At 47.9% G+C, this 19288-nt stretch overlaps 1 protein-coding gene across 1 annotated transcript in view; it reads left to right on the top strand.

The window, feature by feature from the left end:
• Window positions 1-19288, top strand: part of MDGA2 (MAM domain containing glycosylphosphatidylinositol anchor 2) — a 299150-nt gene that overhangs the window by 216029 nt on the left and 63833 nt on the right. The window contains exons 7-8 of the mRNA XM_065063026.1: window positions 4203-4532; window positions 15388-15681. Coding sequence (XP_064919098.1) covers window positions 4203-4532; window positions 15388-15681 — 624 coding nt within the window. The remainder of the gene's footprint in view (window positions 1-4202; window positions 4533-15387; window positions 15682-19288) is intronic.

The raw sequence follows: 19288 nt of genomic DNA, 5'->3' as shown, positions 1-19288 counted from the left end.
TGGTTCATCTGCTCGAAGGGTTTTAGATGTGGTAGGTCAGGAAGTTTCCACTACGTGAAGTGATTTGGAGTCTGATTGTATGGAGTGGGAGCTCCAGCTTCAATCGCCATTTCCTACAAAGAGCTCTAGTTCCCAAGATGCTGTAGCACCATAGGTGAGGAGTTTGCACCATAGGTGCCACTGCCATTTTGAATGAGGAGAAACTTGTTTGCTGGGAGGTGCCAAAGCCTGGCCCAGGCTGCCCAGAGCGGGTGTGGAGTCTCCTTCTCTGAGACATTCAAACCCCCTGGACCCACCTGTGTGATCTGCTCTGTGACCCTGTGGGAGCAGGGGGGTTGGACTGGGGGATCTCCAGAGGTCCCTTCAACCCCAGCCACTGTGATTTTCAGGATTTAGGAAGGGAGGTTTATTCTTTCCTAGGGATGCTAGCACTACAGCACCCTGTGGTGCTTTAGCTGCTTTCAGATGAATGGTGGAGCAAGCCCAATGAGAGACACTCTAGTTATTGAGCTGCTTCTGGCCCAAAGATTGAGCAACTCAACATGATCGCTCTTGGGACAGTTCTGGCCATAGCCCAGTGTCAGAGAGAAGTGGCCCATGCTGCTCCCCCTGCCCTCCAGCTCCACATCCCTGCAGCTATAATGTGTTTTTTGGCACCTGTGGTTGGTTTCTTGGGGACATCTTCCAGGTATGGATGGTGATTTTCATGTGCTTTGGTGGCACATGAGAAATTCCAAGGTACACAGCTAAATCATAGAGATCACTGTGTTTATTCTGCTGCCAAGTGAGATTAGGGATTTACGGACATGGGTTGTTTAATGATTGTACTTAACTCTGAAAAACACCGTATTTCAAAGTCTAATTTTCTGCTGAATTTGTTGGTGACAGAAGAAGATGCCGATAGCTGTGCAGTTTGTGGCGTCTTGGTGAATGGGGCGGTTATAAAACCAGTACCTTGACTTTCAACCGTAGGTTGTAGTTACACAGTTGTTGGATTGTTTGCTGTAGGGATTTCATGGCTGTTGATGAATGTAGCGTGTTTGTTCACGTGAGCTGGCAGATGATGATGTACCACTGGTCATAACTAAGGATGGATTAAAGTTATTGTGAGTTTTCTATTAGACCTTGTTTTCCCTTTCTAGGAATGAGAAACTGCTGAAATGTTCTCTATGAGCACTCAAAGCAAAGGAGAAAAATTCAGAAATAAAAATAACTTATTGAGGTTACTCGCAACTAATTCTGGTAGAAACATGCTGCTCATACCTGTCATGACTTCTCTTTTTCTTTTTGCCTGTCTGAAAATAGTTAGCATAATAGATTTGCTCATTTTTGTGTATGTAAGCAGTGCTTGTTCTTCCATTTTCAAACAAAGAAGTTGGGCTTGTGTTTTGGAATGACTTGCTGTGTTGTTTCCAGCTGTTGTATAACGTATGTTCATCCTCTTGAATCAACGTGCGTGTTAATTCTGCTTCCTGGGGAACCGGCTGCAGCTCCTGAAAGGGAACGAGAGATGCTCAGGGAAGACTTGTGCAATGGAAGAAGTTTCTCACACCACGTGTGATGGGCTGTCCACAAGCAGACAGATTTTTTGCTGCTTTTCCCACGTTGAAAAAAGACCCCCCCTAATTATTAATTAAATGTTAATCCTTTGCTAAGTTGTGGAAGTGCTAATTCAGCGTGGGATTTGCAAGCTCCAAAGAGTTGTTTTGTTCACGGAGTCTGAATTAGCATTTTCATCACCCGTAGACGTGTGGGGAGCCGGCGCACTGCGCTCTTTTGGCCTCCTTGGTGCTCGTACATCCATTTCCATTTGACGTTGGTACACTTTCTATATGCAGCAAGTACAAAGTGCACATTACCCAAAGTGCTGGATTCAGGGAAATTCCCAGCTCATAGCCCTTTCCATTTGCAACAATATCACGGTTGGCTGGCTGTAGGTTGTGTAAATATCTGAGGGCAGAATGGGATAGAGTGGGAGAGGAAAACTCTTGCATTTAATCTGAGTATTCACTTGTAACATTTCTAACCGCTGTTTTCGTTGTGGGACTTTCCAGTTGAAGTTGGCATGTATAAACATACATACATTCTTATGCACAAATATATAGGGGGAAAGAGAGGTTGGGATTGTATAGGTAGCATTTTATATTCAGTACATCAAAATACATGGGTATTTGAAAGACTTAATGGCTGAGTCTGAAGCATTCTTCCAAAAATAAGTATCATAGTAATGCTACTTTAGAGCAATCACTTTATTGATGTAAATGATGATAGTTTCTGGATAGTTTCGTGCTGGTTTAAACAGCGACAAGGAAAAAAACAGATAAGTGAGTTGCAGGAATATTTTGCTCCTGTGCAATGGATGTGGGAATGATGGGACAAGATGCTGATCTCACCAGCAAGATGGTGGGGAATGATGTCGAGATCCTTGGCTGTCCTGTGCCTCTCTCAGTCCTGCGTTCAACCTTCAGCTTCAGGTTGGTCCTGCGAGTACAGGATGGGTTTTCCTCATCTGACAAGACCCAGCCAGGGAAGTGCAACCAAGGTGCTGGTGATGGGCTCGCCTTTGGGGTTACATCTCACAGAATCATCAAAGCATTTTGGCTGCAAAAGACCTTCAATGCCATTGACTCCAACCATGAACCTAACACTGTCAAGTCCACCTCTAAACCATGTCCCTGAGAACCTCATGTCCGTCTGTCCAGCCCTCCAGGGCTGGTGACTCCAGCACTGCCTTGGGCAGCCTGTTCCAATGCCCCACAGCCCTTTGGGGAAGAAATTGTTCCTAAATCCAACCTCAACCTCCCCTGGTGCAACTTGAGGCCGTTTCCTCTGCTCCTGGCGCTTGTTCCTGGGGAGCAGAGCCCGACCCCCCCTGGCTCCAAGCTCCTTTCAGGCAGTTCAGAGATCAGAAGGTCTCCCCTCAGCTCCTGTTCTCCAGCTGAACCCCCCAGGTCCCTCAGCCGCTCCATCACACTTGTGCTCCAGCCCCTCACCAGCTCCGTTCCCTTCTCTCTGCTTGCTCCAGTTCAGAAGAGCATCCTTCTACTGTTGACCATTGATAAGGCCTAAAGAAGTATTTTCAGTCCCATTACTTTTTGGCACTGGCAGTAGTTTCCCCACCTGAAGAAGACCATACAGATGTTCTGCTCTTTGGGGTTAAGGCCTCCGGCCTCCAGGCAACTGTGGGGATGGGGGAGCCCTCCCGGCTGCTCTGGGTAAGGAGCTGAGTGTATAAACCATCGCAGGCTGCAGCCTCAGGCGTGCGCTTACCTCTTCTCATTTAACCGGCTGGCACAAAGCTATTTTGCATGGCCGTGATTGTTTCCAGATGGATTGGAGATGACACTACTGGTTGTGTCAGTGATGTTAGATAGATATCTCTTATTTTGTCTCGGTGCTCTGATAGCATGGGGGTGAGGAAGGGCTTGTAAATACCTCCAGAGACAGATAACACTGAAGGTTCATGAATTATTTTGGTTACTCTTCAGTTTTCAGCAGCTCAGCCTCATTTAGGCAATGTGACTTCGTGTTTTTCCTTTCGGAAATGACAGTGCTTTAGCAATGTACACTCTGTGATGAAATTTTATTAAGATTTGACCCTACAAAAAGTTAACCATGTGGTAAATGTGTGTGTTGGAAGCTTCAGAGACTTCCTGAGCATCATAGAAGCACAGAATAGTTTGGGTTGGAAGGGATCTTCAAAGCCCATCCAGTGCCCCCCCTGCCATGACGTGGACATCTTCACCAGCTCAGGTTGAGATGGGGTTGAAGTTGGGTCAAGGAGATTGAAGATGTTGAGGTTGAGTGGGGGAGGTTGAGTTGAAGAGGTTGAGGTTGGGTTTGAAGAATCTTGGAAGGGTTTGTGTTGAAGGGCCCTCCCCAGCTCCCCCAGTGCCCCCCCCTGCCATGAGCAGGGACATCTTCACCAGCTCAGGTTGCTCAGAGCCCCGTCCAGCCTGGCCTGGGATGTCTCCAGGGGTGGTTCATCCACCACCTCTCTGGGAACCTGGGCCAGGCTCTCACCACCCTCAGGGCAACAATTCCTTATATCTAGTCTGAATCTAATCTCCTTTAGTTTAAAACCATTACCCGTTGTCCTATCACTACAGGTCCTATTATCATCAGACATAAAGTGAAGCATAAGCCTGAATATGCAAAATTTGTACTTCATGATAGTATTTTTTTTCTTTCGCATGTTTCAGCCTTAAAAAAAGGACGTTTTTGGATCACCCCTGACCCATATCACAAAGATGACAACATCCAGATTGGGCGAGAGGTGAAAATCTCCTGCCAGGTAGAAGCCATCCCTTCTGAAGAGCTCACCTTCAGCTGGTTTAAAAACGGGCGTCCCTTGCGAAGCTCTGAGAGGATGGTGATCACACAGACTGACCCCGACGTTTCACCTGGCACCACAAACCTGGACATCATCGACTTGAAATTCACTGACTTTGGGACATACACCTGCGTGGCGTCTCTGAAGGGAGGTGGCATATCGGATATCAGCATTGACGTCAACATCTCCAGCAGTACAGGTAAGGAGGCTTTCTTTAATACCAGTTTTAGTGTGATATAGGCAAGCTATGACTTTACTCATGGAAAAAAGGTGCATAGGCAGAGCACTTCTCACCACAGGGATGTCCAAGCAGACCCAAATCAGAGATCCAACCAAGACTGGAAAAACTGGCATTTTAGATCATATTCCAAGAACACGAAAGGATGCAGGGGAGCAGAGGTCAGTCATCATCACTTTGGTCCCTGGGAGGGTCAGGGAGCATGTTCTAGAAGCTATGTCAATCCATGTGAAGGACCAGAAAGTGAATGGAAGCAGCCAGCATGGGTCACTAGAGGCAAATTGTGCCCGACCCAACCTGGTTTCTTGCTGTGATAAACAGATTGGTTTTCTGGGCAAGGAGAGGGAAGGGAAAGCTGTTTGTCTTGACTTCAGTAAAGCCTTCAACACAGTCTTTTCTAGTACGGTTTGGAGAGGTGGACTGGGCAACGAGGTGTGTTTGGAAAATGAGGCGCAGAGCTGCGTTTACTGATGGCGTCAAATTACATGTGTGTATAAATGAATGAGCAGTCAGCATTAATGCTGTTCACCTTTGCCGTGTCCCACTCTGAAACGTAATGCGTAGATGAATAAAACTTGAGAGACAGGAGGAGACCCCTCATTTTGTTTAGTTAGTTATTATATGTGAGGAGCTTGGGGAGGTGGTTGTGGGGCCGTTCCCTCGCAGTGGTCCAGGCTGGGGCTGCTCATGGGGCAGCGAGTAGATGTAGGCAGCAGCATGGTGACCAATGGCTACCGTGTCCAGTTTTGGAGGCCTGATGCCGGAAAGGCTTCAGCAAACTGAAGCAAGCCCAGCAGAGGCCATGAAGGTGGTCAAGAGTGGCTTGTCCGTCTTGGAGAAGCCCTGGAGCACCAGCAGCAACCATCCCCTGCCCGTAAGGGAGGTATCAAGAGGAGGAAGCTGAGCTCTTTGCAGCAATGTGTACGGGGAAGGTGAGAGGCAACGGACGTGATTTGAGATGTGAAGTTCAGAGTGGATGTAAGGAGTAACTTCTTCCCCATGAGGATGTCCAAACAGGAAACAGAGACATGGTGGAATCTCCATCCTGAGAGGTTCTGGAGACCTTATAAAGCCCTGAGCAGCCTGGTCTGACCTCACATCTGACCATGCTTTGAGCTGGGGTTGGACTAGAGACCTCCTGGGCTCCCTTCCCAGCTCAGTTATCACATGAAGAGCCTAGGGATAGAAACACTCACCAACAGGTTCATGAACAAGGGAACAGCCTGTCTCTTGGCCTAATGAAACATGTTCTTCAAGCTTATTAATGCACATCTTACTAAGAGGTAAAGAATTGAGGGGATTATTTTAGGGTAAGAGCTGAGTTTGACATGATGGATGGCAGTTCCACGCAAACATCGTTACCTGCTTGCCAGTGTGAGGTGGACAGTGATGTTTGTGCAGTCATGCGTTGCCCATCTGGTGGACAGTGACCGCTGTATTATCTGTACTTGCTGGGGAGTCATTTGGGAAATTGATGGGGTTTATTGGAAACATCCGTTAGATGGCCGTACCTATGAGCTCGTCACAGTTCCTGCAGGCAGTGATGAATTGTGTCCGCTCTGAAATTCACTGTCCCATAACGCTCAAGAAAATCAGAAAGGGGGAAGAAAAAGAAGCATTTAGCACCAGTCTTATTTAGCATCTGAAAAGCAACTCTGCCTATTTGCATGACTTCATTACCCGATTAAGTAGAAGCTGAAATAGTTTCAGTGTGATCCTGAAGGTCATCACTGATTCATCAAGATTCATTACTGCTGTGGTAATTATGAACATGAGGCCTCGGCACAACTGCATTTTCCAAATGCCAGGACTTGCAGGGTTGTGTTAGCATCGCACTGTATGTGTGTTTGCTGGTTTGGGGAGAATTCTCTCTTTCTGGTGTGCATGAGGTTCCTCCTGGAGTCAACGAGTGGGGCAGGAGGGGCTGTGTCACCCTGTGGGAGGGAGGGGACAGTTGGGTTCCCTCTGTCCCTCCAGCACACTGGAAGGGAAGCATGGCAGCGCAAGGGAGGCGCCAGCCCCTCAGCATCCTCGGCTTTGCACTTGTTTAGCAGGAACATTTTTTCCCTTGACATTTGGTACTTTCAGCCAGAAAGGCACAGATTTACATCCTGAGCATCTTACATAAATGGACCTGAAGTAATCCCCTAGCAGCCTCCCCCCACCACTTCATAAAGTAGGTCACCGAGTGGTGGAAATGAAGCCTCAAATGTTGAATCTTTGCCCTATAAAAGCCCTGTCATCCATAAAACCAACCTTGGACATATGTCACTGAAAGACTGGGTGGCTCTTCTGGGTCTATGTGCATGTCACAGCAACAGAAACACAGTAAAATGGGCAAAAAAGAGAGGTGGATCAGGAGAGTGTGTTAGTCTTTGTAAGTGATCTTTCTCTCTTAAATACTGTATTCAAAGCAGGAAGAATAAGGCTCGAGGTGATGTATGTTCTGCTCAGTTCACTATGGATTCTTATGCTATCTTTATCCCCCTAAAATCACTATCAGTACAGGGTGAGATGTAACATCTGTCACTTGTGGCTTATTCTCTGTTCATCTCCCCTGGAGGTGGGATTGTGCAGGGAATTGGTGTTCCAGGGTCTGGTTTATTACTCTCTCTGGCTTTGCTGCTCTGGGTTGCTCCTGGAGGGAGGGGCTGGATGGTGGAAACAGCTGGTACTCCTGGGCTGGACATGCTGGGGACTCTTCTGTTCCTCAGAGATTCCTTTCTACTGCTTCACTCCTACCCAGCGTGGGCACTATTAGACGTTCTACATGGCAAATATGTCAATGAAATTCTTTGTCTTTGGGTGAACCTGAAAATGTGCCGAGAACGTGCTCAGGCGCAGAAATTACTGTACAACCTGTGAGGTCATAAAGAGGTATGTTTATTTACAGCGCTGGACACACGGGGGAATAATTCCACTTCATACGTGTGTATTTCCAGTAGCTGTGAGCTCGGTTAAATGCAGTAAAGTGTTACATATTCATGACAGTTCTAGGAATGCCTGTACATATTCATAACCTGTCCCCGGAAGGCAGTTCTTATTACAATGAGTTCAGGAGACATTTCCATAGTCTGCACCTCCGGCTCCTCCTGGTTGTGACCGCAGTGATCGTGACCCCGGGTCCTCTGCTCTGTACACGCTCACCTTTGGTCAGTGTGATGAGTTGGTTGGACTCAGACTGCTGAGCTGGTTAAACTGGCGTGTCTCCTGTCCTGTGCCCAAGTCTCTGTTCTCTAGTTCACCCAAGGATGCACCAAGGATTATTATCTTTGCAAGGATCAGCGAACTCCTGTTCCTCGTACAATAAGTTACACAAAGCTAAGCAAGGCTTGGCAATAGTGATGTGGGTTAAGGGTTAGCTCTCTAAGTGTTAGCTTTAAGTGTTATTTAGTTAATTGTTAATTCCCTGTGTCAGTGCCACAGTGAGTACCTGGGATAGGCACGGCCCAGGGGGGGATGTTGGACTCAGTGATCTTAAAGGTCTTTTCCAACCAAACAGTTCTATGATTCTATGACTTTGGGCATGAGCACAAGGCAGGCTGGTGCCTCCAGCTCTCCTGTCCCACCTCCGAGGCTCGTCATGTCAACATGTAGATTTGGTTTTATGTGAAAGCTGCCAGAGACAGAGAAATTCCTGAAGAGAGAGTGGTACCTATGAGGCTGTGTATCCTCCCTGCAGTGTAAGAGGGCTTCCCTGTTAAATGCATCAGCTATCTGTTAAATAATGAATTAATTAAATGCCCAGGCTGATGTGTTAAGACATGCGGCCTTGATCTGCTTGTGAAGTACGTGTCCTCTGGTCCTCCTTTGATGATACATAAAGGAGACCTTCATTTTAGTTCTAAATGTTTATTGAAGTCACAGTGCTACCTCTTTGCATAATGAAAAAATGCCTTTTGTGAGATAATTAGTGGTCCAATTAGGATATTTGTAAACCTTAAGCACTGTCCAGAGTGATCATTCACAGGCAACCCTGAGACATACCAGAAAAGAGATACCCGTTTCATTATTGCAGCAAATTGATTATTGTTGTGAGCCGTTCTTTTTGGAGTTTATCTTTGAAAGGAATAGGTGGACAGAAGGGACAGATAAACGCTGGATTGAGTTAAAAAGCTTTTCTTTTATAGCTCTGGTTTAGTGCTTAATGTGCAGAGATTTGTGTTGTGAATTCCGTGGCCGGGCGCCGTGTCACTCCCCGTGGCTGGCCCAGCACCTCGGCTGCCTGTACCTGCTTCCCCCCGCGAATCTGGTTTTGGGGACATGTTCCTGCTCCGCGGGTTGACTTTCTGGGAGCAGACACCCTCTTGGGCAGCCGCGCACTGCAGAGCCTCTTTATGCCTCTCTGGAGGGCCGTGGAGTCAGCTCATCGTCTCTCGCTGCCTATGGAGCTCCTCAGCACGACTCCTGCGAGAGCGCCGAAAGCCCGTTTGGCTAATTCACCACTGGCTGTGTATGTCCTAGGTTTAAAATGTGCCTCTTCAGAGCCTGGCTGCAGAGTAAGGCGGGGTTTTAAGATATTAGAAGTACGCTGAGGTCTAAGAACTGGTTCTGGAATTATTTTATTGTCTAAGAGACCTCTTATCCAAGCCCTCACCATGAAATCTGTGGTTGATGTTGGTGTCTCCACTTGTGCCCAAGGAAACATGGGCTGCAGTGATTTCTTTCCTTTACGTACGGGCAGGACAGCACATGGGGGAATGAGAACAAAATGGACTGTGAAATCACGCCGTGGATTCCTTACAGATCACTCCATTCACCTTCCATGCGAGTAACTGGATAAATCCTCTTTCGAGGTGACAAAAGGCCATGGAAAGGTAAAGTGAGTTCTCAACTTCAGCTGTTTTTCCAGTTGTTTGGCTGGCTCAGAATTGTCCCCCATGGCTCTTCTCTCACCTCCAGAGACATTTTCATCATCCACTCCTTGGCGTTCCCCAGCATTTCTACTAAAAGAAATGCACGTTAAGGGGACGCTGAGCAGTTTTAGACGCTGTTTACTGAAGTGTCTAGAGAACCTGGATAATTATCGCATGCTGCCCTTCAAAGGCTAAATGATCTTGCTCCAATATGTTCTGTATACCAACTTAGCGCCCTATGCCAAAGCTCAGTCTGCCCTGTCTTAAAGAACCCCTCCATCACATAAGGAGTATGAATCATGAATAGGGACCGAAAGGCATGTCTCGGGCAGAGAATGATTAATACTAGAGATTCAGACCTTCAAGTTCATAAATACTAGAGGAGGAGGATACACAAATAATTGCGCCTCTGTCTCCTGGCCAGTACAGTGCAGATTCTTCAATATCCCTTATCCAGGCTGGTTTTAAATTACTTGAACAGTGTGAGTTCCAACATTTCTTCGGGGAGATTATCTCTGAGTAATCTCCAGTACGGATTATTTCTTGCTATGCAGCTCAAACACTCGTTTGCTCCACTTTATCCTGTAATTAGCAGTTATTACAATTAGTCCATCCTAAGCAGCCTGACCATGCCAGCGCACGGCTCCTCCCAGCATCACTGCTAAGATTGACAGTCGTTGCTTTGAGGCCAGAGCTTAAATTTCTGCCATTTCAGGCACCTGAGGAAATACAGGAGGGACAGATGCCCCGATTTCACTTGTACCGCGTGTAATTTCCAGCAAAGAGCTCGGGACTGGTGCTGTCTCCAAAAACCTACCCTGGGGTCACCACTTCTGGGGCCTCCTTGTCCTTGTCACGCTGGTCATCTTCTGCCCCTTTGAACGATGTCAGTGTGAGCAGATTTTTGCTTCTGCCATTACCTCTTTGGCAATTAATTAAGCAATCTGGTGGTTCAAAGTAGGAACAGTAGCCTGACCCATCAGGATTTCAAAGGTCTAGACTAGAACTAGATTGTATCTACCCAGAATACACAGTGAATAAACGTATTAGGCTTGCGCATTTTGTGTGTTTTCTTTGAAATAGCTACTTTGGTCCTGTTCCAGTTCTCCTGTAGACATGGTGACTCTTCTGGATCAAAGATCTTATGGAATTACAGTAGAACTGCCCCAGGAGATCAGATGGAAGGGCTTAGTCTGGTCTCCTGTCGCCAGTACAGACACACGTCTGCCTAGGGAGCAGTTTAACCCAACAAAAGTTTAAAGAAGGACAAGATACAGCGATACCTTGTGCCGTCTGACCTTCTGGTGAGTCACTGGCTCTCAGAGGCCAAGGTTGTCTGAGACCATTTGATTTAAGAGCCAGGAGTGGACATATATCAACTGCAGCCCTCTTACGTTTGCTCTTCTGCCCATTCCAAAGGACAATAGGATGTGCTTTTAAAGTAGGTGCCACTTTACTCTTACTAACACTTTTGTTTTTCAAGTGATAACCCTCTGCTTTAGGAAACAGATTTAACTGCTAAGAGTATTAACTTACTTGTTAAGCCACTTGGCGCATGAATAAGCTAATGCTTGTTGTCTCAAATGCAGGCTATAGCTGATTTATGATTCTGCACAAGCAGGAAAAGAATTGACCTTTATTTGCAGGAGTCTCTGGAGCTGGTGCTACAGGAGATGAGCTGATGCCTCAGCCGGGAGGGCTGAGCCCCTCGGACTCTGCCTGTGCCACAGCAGCACCTGCTGGGAACGGGACCCTGGCACAGCTGGCAGGACCCTGGCACAGCTGGTGGCATCATGGCACAGCTAGCAGGACACTGACACAGCAGGCAGCATCAGGGCACAGCTGAAAGGACACTGGCAGAGCTGGCGGCATCACAGCTGGCACAGCTGGCAGGACCCCGACACAGCTGGCGGCATCACGGCACAGCTGGCAGGACCCTGACACTGCGGGCAACATCAGGGCACAGCTGGCTGCACCTCTGCACGGCTCACTGCACCTTTGCACAGCTGGCAGGACACTGGCACAACAGGCAGCATCAGGACACAGCTGGCAGGAGTCTTGCACAGCTGGCTGCAGCCTAGCACAGCTGGTGGCATCATGGCATAGCTGGAAGGACCCTGGCACAGCTGATGGTACTCTGGCACAGCGGGCAGCATCACTGCACAGCTGGCAGGGCTCTGGCACAGCTGGTGGCATAGTGGCACAGCTGGCAACACTCAGCTCACCTGCTTGGCACATCTGCTCACCCCACCGGCAGCCCCTTTGCTCCCACACCCTTGGGTTGTGCACCTTTGTATTTGCACCTTTGCTCATGCATCCTTTGCTTGTGCACTTTTGCTCATGCACTTTAGCTTGTGCACCCTCGTTCACCAACAGAATCCCAGACCCCCAGCCTAGTTGGGGTTGAAGGGACCTCTGGAGATCCCCCAGTCCAACCCCCCTGCTCCCGCAGGGTCACAGAGCAGATCACACAGGTGGGTCCAGGGGGTTTGAATGTCTCAGAGCAGGAGACTCCACCCCCGCTCTGGGCAGCCTGGGCCAGGCTCTGGCACCTCCCAGCAAACAAGTTTCTGCTCATGTTCAGATGGACCCTCCTGTGTTTCAGTCTGTGCCCGTTGCCCCTCACCCTGGCATTGGGCACCACTGAAGGAGTCTCCACAGTGGGTATTGCATTAATTTCACTTTCTTTTGTAGCTTTTCTTTAGCTTTATTCCTTATGAAAACAATTCATACCCAATCAGGGTGCCAGTGCCTGTGCATGGCAGCCCCCTACCCACCTTGAAAGTTTTTGACCCTGTAGATAGTTTAACCCAAATTTGACAGCAAAACAGACATCTTGGAGATAATTAAGTACCTGTGCATTTGTGAAAATAAATAGATGGGTGTAAAAAGGGAAACTGTACCAAAACCCCTCCTTGATCAAAGATTCAGTGCTGTCCATCTTCCTAATTAGACAACAGAGAATTAGCACGTGAGTAAGGGGGACCCATAGCCATAACCACTGTGGTGGGCACAGGGACACCCTTTTTGGAGCTCACTGTTGTGGACACGGTCCCTCAGATTCAGTGCGTGAAAGCTGCAATCAGGCATCGCCCGTGGGATGATTTGTTTTCATGGGTGGCCTTGTCCCACCTCTCGCCTACGCCGTTTCCAGTAATAAGAACATTAATAAATACAGTAAACCATAATGATATATTGACTGATTTACACCATGACAAACTGGTTGTGTTGCAAAAGGCCACAGGAGAAGATGAGTCGGGGTATTTTAAGGTATCTTGCCATCTGGGGTGCTGACACAGCTTATCTCATCAGCCCTCGGAGTCTGTGGTCCTTATCTCGCAGTCTGCAGTTCTTTCAGTGCTGTTATCTCTATTTTTTTGAAAGAAACCTGAGTTAAAGGGACAGTAAGTGACTCGCTCACAGTTGCACAGGACCCTTTGACATGCATCTGTTTTCTTCTTTTTCCTAGAGATGCATACCCTGTGCCATTCACTCTCCTTCCTCTCAAATGCCTGTGTAAGCCACGTGTACCATGAGGAGCAGGGTCTAGTCTCCTGTTTTCTTCCTTATAAGATTCATGTTTGCTCTGAGCATACAAATTTCTGAGGTTCCCCTGCTCTGAGGTGCCGTTTCTTGCCGCTGGCTGGTCCCACAGCTGGAGCTCAGCGCTGGAGCCTCCCCATGGGATGCGTGTCTGCGGGAAACCGCAGCTGCACCCACATCCCTGCTCCCCTTCCTCTCCAGATCCGCCCCATGGGCACCAGGACAGACATGAGGAAGAAATTGTTGCCCTGAGGGTGGTGAGAGCCTGGCCCAGGTTGGCCAGAGAGGTGGTGGATGAACCATCCCTGGAGACATCCCAGGCCAGGCTGGACGGGGCTCTGAGCAACCTGAGCTGGTGAAGATGTCCCTGCCCATGGCAGGGGGAACTGGGGGAGCTTTGTAAGCCTGTTCCAACCCAAACCCTTCCAAGATTCTACAAACCCAACCACTTTTTCCTGTTCCATCATATTCAGGAGTTATTAAAGCTTTCAAAACAGCTGAAAACAGCATTTTGGTCCCCATGAAATCCCTGCTTTAACCTCTGATTCCAAGCAGGCTCGTCAGGTCTGTGGTCTCTAGATCCCAGGGGTAAACGGGAACTGTTTCTCACAGGTGTACGTCTGTCATTTCTGCCCCTGGGGGCCTGAAAACAGCCTTTGATTCTTTTCCTGCAGACGGGAGCTGCAGTTCAGGCTGTGTTTTGTCAGTCCAGGCATTCAAGCAAAGTAGTTGCAGGCCAGGACAGCATGGGGAGGTAACGCTCCGAGGAGGAGCGGTGTTCGCACAGGAAGCGTCTCCGGGTGATGCACAACAGGACACCCCTAAGGGCAGCTGAGTGTTCAGAAGATGCAAAAGGAAAGAGAGGGTGGGCCATGTTTGAAGCAAACTTTGCTGTATCTTCACACCAGCCCCCTAAACACGGGGCCTCGGCACCAAAGGCACCACGTGTGACCTGGAGATCACAGGCGGCTCCAGGGATGGACCTGTCACTTTTGTTGGTTGGACTCAATGCTCTTGGGGGTCTCTTCCAACCAAAATGACTCTATGATTCTAAGAGAGGATGAAGAGATTGGCTATAAACCAAATAAATATGTGATGAGATGACAACCAATGGTAGGACAAGGGGCAATGGGTTCAAACTGGAACACAGGAGGTTCCACTTAAATAAGAGAAGAAACTTGTTGGGGGTGAGGGTGGCAGAGCCTGGCCCAGGCTGCCCAGGGGGGTTGTGGAGTCTCCTTCTCTGCAGACATTCCAACCCGCCTGGACACCTTCCTGTGTAACCTCATCTGGGTGTTCCTGCTCCATGGGGGGATTGCACTGGATGAGCTTTCTAGGGCCCTTCAACCCCTGACACTCTGGGATTCTGTGATTCTGTGAGATAGGAACGATAACAGGATGTGGCAAAACCCTTCTTGTCAGGCTGGCGGAGCTCCCAGTGCTTTGTAATTATCAAGTGTTGTCGCCTAAACGGTGGAGGGAGAGGGACCACCCTGATGGGACCCGTGGTGGATGCTCACGGATCACGCAAACACCGAGGCCTTTGTCAGGCGTTTCTGTTGTGATCAAGCACTTGCAGAGCAGTGTCTCTGCACGGCAAGCTCACTGTTCTCAGCACTGCTGAGCACTGGTGATTCAGCTGTGGATGGTAATTGGGAGAGGCAATTAGAAAATCTCACCCTTGCAAGACTGGAGAGGAGGAAGGATGGGTCCATGGGCACCGCCAGCGTGCGGCCGTGCCAGGTGTTCCTGCTCCAAGGGGATGTCTGGCCCCTGCAGAAAACAGTTGTTTGCATATTCCTTCCGGATTCATTAATGCGAATCTCTATGAAAAATGTACCATTTTAATGAACCTCCTGTGCTAGAGAGACGCCAACTGCATTTCAGCTTCAGGCCTTGAATTCTGAGCTGAGTTTCTGAATTGTCACGGTTCTCCCTCATTGCGTGGCCATTACGGGCTGGATAAAATCAGCAGCCAGTCTGTTATAAAAAAGGAGTTTTAGTGCCAGATACTCATAAAAAGGAAAGCCAGAACTTGCAGAGATAAAGTGTGAACTGTGACCGATGGTCCAGACACACTGATGTATATGATACGCTGCTACAGTGTGTTGGTATGTCAGATACACGCTGGTGTATAATACGCTGCTACAGCACATTGGTACGTCAGATATGCACAGGGAGGCAAATAAGTGTCCTGCCTGGGGCTGTTAAATCTTATTTTAACCACTTCAAGCAGCTGAGCACCTTTCCTCTTAAATATAGCAGCGTTGCGCTGTCTTCCAATATATATAGTTACTATGCATTGCTATCTGTGTATAAATTAATTCTTCATATATAATTACTATTGTGCAAGCAAGAAAGTCACCTGATGTCTCTCTGGTGCTAATTGTTGAACCATCTCTCTTTCTCCATTGAAGTCCCACCCAACTTGACTGTTCCTCAAGAGAAGTCCCCGCTGGTGACCCGGGAAGGGGACACGATCGAGCTGCAGTGCCAGGTGACCGGGAAGCCCAAGCCCATCATCCTGTGGTCCCGAGCGGACAAGGAGGTGGCGATGCCGGACGGGGCGATGCAGACCGAGAGCTACGACGGGATCCTCCGCATCGTCAACGTCTCCAGGGAGATGACGGGAACCTACCGGTGCCAGACCAGCCAGTACAACGGGTTCAACGTGAAGCCCAGAGAAGCGTTGGTACAGCTCATCGTGCAGTGTAAGTAGACCCTTGTTTTCTTGCCGGGTGGTTTTGCTGAGGAAAAGAAGTTGATTTATTTCTCCCCTAAATTCACAACAGCAAGAGTCTCATGGTTGTCACGTTTTCGATGCTGTGTTGTTGGGCTCTTCAGGTCCTTGAATACATTATTTTATTGTAAATATAGGAGTAAAAATGACATAGGAATCCCATTTATATTTTTAAACAAAAAGCATGAGGCATTCATTATTTTCCCAATGCCAAGCTTTACATTTCTTGACACAGGAGCAAGCACATGAGATAGGAGGATATATTTCTATAAATGCAGATCTGATACTGATTTCATTTGTTCACACTGTGTAAAACAAGAAAAATAAAAGAGACAAAGAGCCAATCTGCATATTCTGCTCTGACTCTGAACGTAAACCATCAGCATCGGGAACGAGAAGGAAAAGCTATGGGGAAATCAATTATTGTGAAAATGCTTAGCGTTTATTATTGGAAAATGAAAAGTCTGATTTGATACGGTTGATGGGAAATAAAAAGCCGTTCTTTGTTGCTGTGCATCTGAAAAAGATGCTCACTAAATGACTTCCATGTGTCTGTTGTATCGTTGGTACTCATTTTCACCGTTTTACAGAGTGACTTGTGCAGCCCTCATTTATTCTGCTTTCAGATGCCCAAATATGTTGGCAGATTTGCTGTTTCAATGGTGTTCTGTGCTCAGCACGACTGACCTCTTTTGGGGCCTCCAGGGATGAGATGCTCCAGTATACATAGTTATTACTAATAATCAACTGATTTGTTTCTTTCCGGTGTCTGTTGTATAACAAATCATTTATGCACTTGATTTACATGTTGTGGTATCTGCAGCACTTTCATCAGAGCTATTTACTGGGGTGCAGGCAGAGCTTTTTTATCAAAAAAAGCCAGCAGTCGGGGGATTAATCAGGATTAATGACACCAAGAAACTCCCAGGAGTCAAACCTGTGAATTGGAGCCTTCTCGCGTGGGCTGTGGGTCCGTAGGCGTTAGGAGCAGCTTCATCCCACCCGTACCGATGTGTCTAAGTTGGGAACAGAAGGGTCTTTGGCTGCGTCTGTAGAGGTTGCAGAAAATGGCTTGGATGTCAGATCATGCTACGGGAGGTCTGGCTTTCCATGTAGATCATAAACGGATCACGGGGGGATTAGTCTCCTACTGGAGACCAGACTTTCAGCCTGGAGAAGAGAAGCTGAGAGGGATCTGATCAATGGGATCAATATCTCAGGGTGGGTGTCAGAGGATGGACCAGACTCTGTTCAGTGGTGCCCAACGCCAGGGTGAGGGGCAACGGGCACAGACTGAAACACAGGAGGGTCCATCTGAACATGAGCAGAAACTTGTTTGCTGGGAGGTGCCAGAGCCTGGCCCAGGCTGCCCAGAGCGGGTGTGGAGTCTCCTGCTCTGAGACATTCAAACCCCCTGGACCCACCTGTGTGATCTGCTCTGTGACCCTGCGTGAGCAGGGGTTGGACTGGGGGATGTCCAGAGGTCACTTCAACCCCAACCACCCTGTGATAATGAGCAAAATATTCGGATAGCTCGGACTAGAGATCGGCACGTGTGGTGGCTGCAGGCCTTGGTGGTCTGGAGCAGCAGGGAGGAAACGTGAATAAACTCAGTAAGAACTAATCTGCAGAGTCCCCTGTGAATCCCTGAACAAGAGCCGCTAGAGAAACAGTGGAGCGATGGTCCTCATGAATGAGGAGAGAAAGTGGCTGGTTATTCTAAAATTAGGCTTTGTTTTGCTTGTGGTGATGTGTGGAGGACAGACACGTGGATGATGGAGGTGTGGGTGGTAGAGGCTTCTTCAAGTGATTCAGCTCATGTGCAAATGCACATGTCGAGGGTGTTCCTGGGTAAGCAAGAGCTTCATTGGGAAGCTCCGGAGCTAAGTCCACGCCAGCAGCTACAAACAGCAAACACACAGTGATGGCCAAGGCAGGACTTCGTCACCTTATTTCCTGAGAGCTTCAAGAGCCCAGTCAAGCCTTCCGCAGTCACAGAAACTCTCCTATTTATCCAGCGAGCTCCGCATCATTTATCCCCATCTCCATTCCAAAGCTTTTACTTGGGTGCTCTGATTTTCTTCCGCAGGGTAGTGACTGTGTGGTTCATTTTAGGGAAGGGATGGTTGAGTCCAAATCGTGGGCATTGTTCCCCAGGGATGTGATTGTGTGGTTCATCATGGAGGAATGGATGGTTGAGTCCGGATCGTGGGCAGTGTTCCACAGGGATGTAATTGTGTGTGGTTCACGTTAGAGGAAGGGATGGTTGAGTCCGGATCGTGGGCATTGTTCCACAGGATGTAATTGTGTGGTTCACATTATAGGAAGGGATGGTTGAGTCCAGATCATGGGCATTGTTCCCCAGGGATGTGATTGTGTGGTTCACGTTAAAGCAAGGGACGGTTGAATCCGAATCGTGGGCATTGTTCCCCAGGGATGTGATTGTGTGGTTCACGTTAAAGCAAGGGACGGTTGAATCCGAATCGTGGGCATTGTTCCCCAGGGTGTAGGATGCGGACATCCCACGAGCTGCGTTCTTCAGGGCTGAGCCTTGACACCCTCTGGGGTGACTCCCAAAGGCATTGGATGGGTGCATTGATGAGATTGCTATTACTTTACAATATTGCACCAGAGGAACAAAGCTCCGGTTTTATGTATTTTAAGCTCTGCGTCCGTGTATTCTGAAAGCGATGAGAGAAACAACTTGAAAATGGTTATAGTAGGTAGGAGTATATCAGGTATTTAGAGGGGAGTTTTCTTTAATCTGTCTTGTTTAGCTTTCTACTCACTTCTTTCAGATCCCAGCAATGACAATTTGGAGACAAATGGACAAAGTAGATAGTATGTAAAGCTCTGATTATTTTTCCTGTGCGAGGAAAGTATATGTATTCACGTCGACATCAGCACCATTTCCGTAACTAGCATTGCATTTATTCGATTCTCATAAAAACCTGTTCTTTCCAGTAATTTTGTAATATTTATTTTAGATGCTTCTATCAGTTACAAACAGGGACAGATATTTAATGAAATACTTTATAAGTGAATAATTTCCATTTGTATGTGGCATGTGGGCGTGCAAGCAGATATGTCCATGGGTGTTGGTAGCTGGGTATATTCTCATCCTCTGGGGTGTCAGAAGAGCTTGTACTTGTGAGAACAGGACTTTGCGTCTCACCAAAGCACTGTTGTCACTCTGGTTTGTTCCACAGGGCAAACCTTGCAGTGGAACTGCTGCCCTAAGTCATATCTGTTGGTCCAAACTAAAGAGAAATTAAAGATAAATTCAAAGATGAAGGCATTTTTTAAATGTGACCAGTTTTAATGGAGTTTTTCTTCTCCTCGCCTCTCTTTTCCTCTGCCATCCCTTTGGCCCCAGACTGGGAGTTCCCTAGGAAAGCAGCTGGTTTCTGTGCTTTGCCACAGTTTGGCCTCAGGTTGTGGTTTAAGATTATTTTTGGGGCTTTTCTGAATGTCCTGTCATCTGTAGTATGGTCAACGTATGAACCCTTCGGAGAATGGCATTTACCTTTCTGTGTCTTCCTACCGCATGTTGGAGAGCCTTCTGCATGAGGAAGGCT

Source organism: Columba livia, chromosome 5 (genome assembly GCF_036013475.1).
Source record: "Columba livia isolate bColLiv1 breed racing homer chromosome 5, bColLiv1.pat.W.v2, whole genome shotgun sequence".
Classification (NCBI taxonomy): domain Eukaryota; kingdom Metazoa; phylum Chordata; class Aves; order Columbiformes; family Columbidae; genus Columba; species Columba livia.
Note: the sequence above shows the minus strand (reverse complement) of the source record. Positions and strands in the feature narration are given on the sequence as shown.